The following is a 3,565-nucleotide window of genomic DNA, read 5'->3' as shown; positions in this document are numbered from 1 at the left end:
TAATTCAAAAAAATAATTATAATTTTAAAAGGCGATATTTTGAAATGAAAAACAAAAAATATAAAAAGCAAATATGACTCAAACATCTATATTAAGTATTGTTTATTTTAAATCAAACAAATTATATAATTTACCAAAAATATTTTCGGATTTATTACTTTTAATGTATTTTTGAATCAAAAAGATCATAAAAAATGACTTTATTAACTCTATGAATACCATTTCTGTTAGAAATGTTATTATAAATAGAATTATAAATTAATTCGATTCACTTGGAGTTTTGCCACTAGATACTGCTAAAATAACATAGTAATAGACTAAGCTTATTATTATTTATAAAATTAAAGATATGGTTTTACCAATAGAACCTTTTTTGAATGTAAATAGAATTCCAAAAAAAGCGATCTTCATCAATGAGCTATTAATTATTGCTATTAGTACCTGCTATATGAGCATATTATAACCTTAAAATAGTATTGAAATAACTAATGTGTGTATTGTTTTTAAGTAAAGCAGAGTGAATCTTAATGGACGTTGAAGGTTGTCATCAAAAATGTAAAAAATACTAAAAAATTAATGAAAAATGGCTATTTTTTTTGTTTTAGGAAGTTACAAATAAACATTAATTTATTAAATTTCCTCTTCATCTAAAACTTATTTTATCTAGCTTTATGAGCATGCTTGAGTTTTTATTTTTTCAACACTATTAGAACTTGATTATTATTTAATTATTTGTATTTAATTGGATTCGACTTTCTCTTAGTTCGTTTCAATATTTTATTCTTAAAATAGATTTAAGTTTTTTTGGGTTTGTTATGTCTGTAACTTTAGGAATTTTTTTTTTTTTCTTTTTCTATTACCTATATTTTAATCAAAAGGTGATAAAACCTATTGATTTTACTCAATTTCTGGTTAGATATTTTAATTACTTTTAAATTAATCAGTAAAAGGAGAGTGATGCAATATAACATCTTTATTTATCATTTAAGAACTTTCACAAATATTTTAGTTATTTTCATCAATTTATTATTATTATTATTATTATTGTTATGTTTATTCTTATAATTATTCATTTTACTATTAGTTATTTAGTTCTTGATTATGAACTTTTTAGTATCGTAATTTTACTGAGTATTTGTCTAAGAATTTTCCAATGATAAATAAAAAAATTTGTATAAATGTAAAACTTAACAATAGCCAAAATACTACATACATATAAAAGTTGTCAAAGCTTGCTATATTTAATAGCCCCTATTCTCCAAATGCTGTCTACAGATTTTTATTTTTTAAGAACAAGTCATCAATATCTTCAATGATAGTTGTTGGTTTTTAGGATCCACACAAGCAAATGTAATTATTTTAAGTAATTTTATTTATATTACAATTTTATTTGCTCCATGAAAGATTATTTTATTAGAGGCATGTCATATTATATAATTTACTAGAATTTGTATTATTGAACTAGTAGACAATAGTAGACTGGTTTAAGGTTACTTAAGAAGAAGAATTATAAATCTATGGTGATATTACTTCATTCATAGAGTAAGTGAAATTTTAACTAATATTTTTGAATTGCTATGTGTATGCTTAAAATTCTGAAGTATTTTGATAAATATTTTGTTTATAATTATTTCTTGAGATACTAAATATGCTAGTTTAATTTACTTAATTGTTGTCATCTACAGTTAGAACATATTTGAATAAGTTTTTCTATGTTACTTTATCTGACAAAAGAGTTGAAAAGTGACCATTTAGTGTAATTTGTCCTTAGTTTGGTAAACTTATATTATTAAGCAGATTTCCAATCTAACTTGATATTTTATCGTAGGATTAAATATCTTCCTATGAGTTATTAGTATGCAAGGTAACACTTGAGTTTAAAATTTTAAAAGAATCTACTACATTTTGAATTTGAATATCGTTATTTTATTGTAAATGACTAAGATTACTACTTTGAATGCTTGAATTAGTATTTTGGAGTATTGTTTACAGCTAATCAAATATTTGGTTTTTCTATGCAGCAACATTGTTTTATTAAGATGAGTTAAATAGTAGTTAGGATAACTAAGCAGTTACCTTGTTCGCAAATGTAGATAAAAGGGATAATTTAGGTATTTAGAAAGACAATTGCTATAAATTTTAAATCAGTAGACTAACCAAATCATTAAATTGTTATGAAAGTTAATTGTTTTTACTGATATCTTCTGCTATTATGCTTAAAGTCACTAGTTAGTTAGTGACTTAATTATTCTATAAAGCTTATGAAGTGAGTTGATTTACAAGTTTATAATATTCATCAGCTGATTTATTCTAAGCTTGAACCTATATTATAGAAGAGGTATTATATACTCCTAGGTAAGAATCCATAACTTGCACCATAACAACTAGATTTCCTGTAGGTAGTATTGTTTAAATTGAGTTGTTTATAGTTTAATCTTATATTTATCTTCTTAATATATTCCATGGAGAAACTAATTCTTGATCAGCATCATCTGCATTGTTGTAGTAGAAGAACTAGTAAGTAAGAGGAAGATCTTCGTCTTTACAATTCAAGAATTAAATTTAGAAGATAGTCTCGAGGGCTATACCTTATAAGGGATTTATATTTAAAACGCAATTCTGAGGGGGAATATTAATTTAGATGTTAATTATTGATGAGCTTGGCATAACAAATAATGGATTATACACAGAAAATCTTATTTAAAGTGTTGGCCTTAAGGGATCTATTTTTTAAAAATAGTTCCAAATTCTGAATCTAATTTGAAAATAATCAAATCTGATAGCTGCAACTGGATTATTATCATATAATATAGCTCCTGCATAAGACAAATAATCTGACGAAACATTCTCACCATAAATTATTTAAAAATTAAGATCATCATTCAAATTAATTTTTTTCTTTATGCTCGTTGCAGTTTATACAATATTTAGTGGAGGAATATCTAATTCTGTGAATATACAAGTAGTAGTGAAATTTGATTTCCTAGAATCTTTTTATCCAACAACAGTTAACTAAATTATTGTGTATGGCTAGAAAGTTTTACCAGGAAATGTAATACTACTAATTCCTTGCTACAATTAGATCTACTTATTCTAGTAATCATAGCAAATAAGGTCATTAGAGATTAGACTAGTACACTTCCAACTAAAGTTTATATTTGAAGGGGAATTTTGATCTTAAATTTCATAATCCCTCGAATCTGTACTTAAGACCGTTTTATTTTGATATCCTAAATTAAGAGTAGAGCCTCCGATAATTTGCAAATATAAATCTGTGATTTAAATATTAACTGATATATTTTGGATGGCAGCAATCTTACTATCTGAACTCAAATTTAAAATCAGCTATTTTTAAATTAAATTAAGAAAAAATAAATAAGGTTTGAATTATTTGAAGAAGAATATTTCAAATTTGAATATTAAAATCTAAAATATTTTTATTAATAATATGGGAATGGTATTCAATAAATAAGAGGCATTTTGGTTTTTATGTTTTTTTTTTGTTAATAAATTACATTTCTTTTTATTGCAAATTCATAAAAAAATTTTAGAAATATTATTTCTA

The 3,565-nt window shown here is 23.8% G+C and overlaps 1 protein-coding gene across 1 annotated transcript; it reads right to left on the bottom strand. All coding sequences in view use genetic code 6, as the record gives it.

The window, feature by feature from the left end:
* Positions 1-359: 359 nt before the first annotated feature.
* Positions 360-3,319, bottom strand: TTHERM_01713380 (REJ domain protein; the record flags this gene model as incomplete). The annotated part of the gene is made up of 2 exons (XM_001029209.2): positions 360-464; positions 614-3,319. Coding segments are annotated over 2 exons (2,811 nt in total), but the record flags the coding sequence as incomplete, so codon positions are not given.
* Between the last annotated feature and the right edge of the window lie 246 nt (positions 3,320-3,565).

Source organism: Tetrahymena thermophila (genome assembly GCF_000189635.1).
Source record: "Tetrahymena thermophila SB210 genomic scaffold scf_8253967, whole genome shotgun sequence".
Lineage (NCBI taxonomy): Eukaryota > Ciliophora > Oligohymenophorea > Hymenostomatida > Tetrahymenidae > Tetrahymena > Tetrahymena thermophila.
The sequence above is the reverse complement of the archived record's forward strand: the minus strand, read 5'-3'. Positions and strand labels throughout refer to the sequence as shown.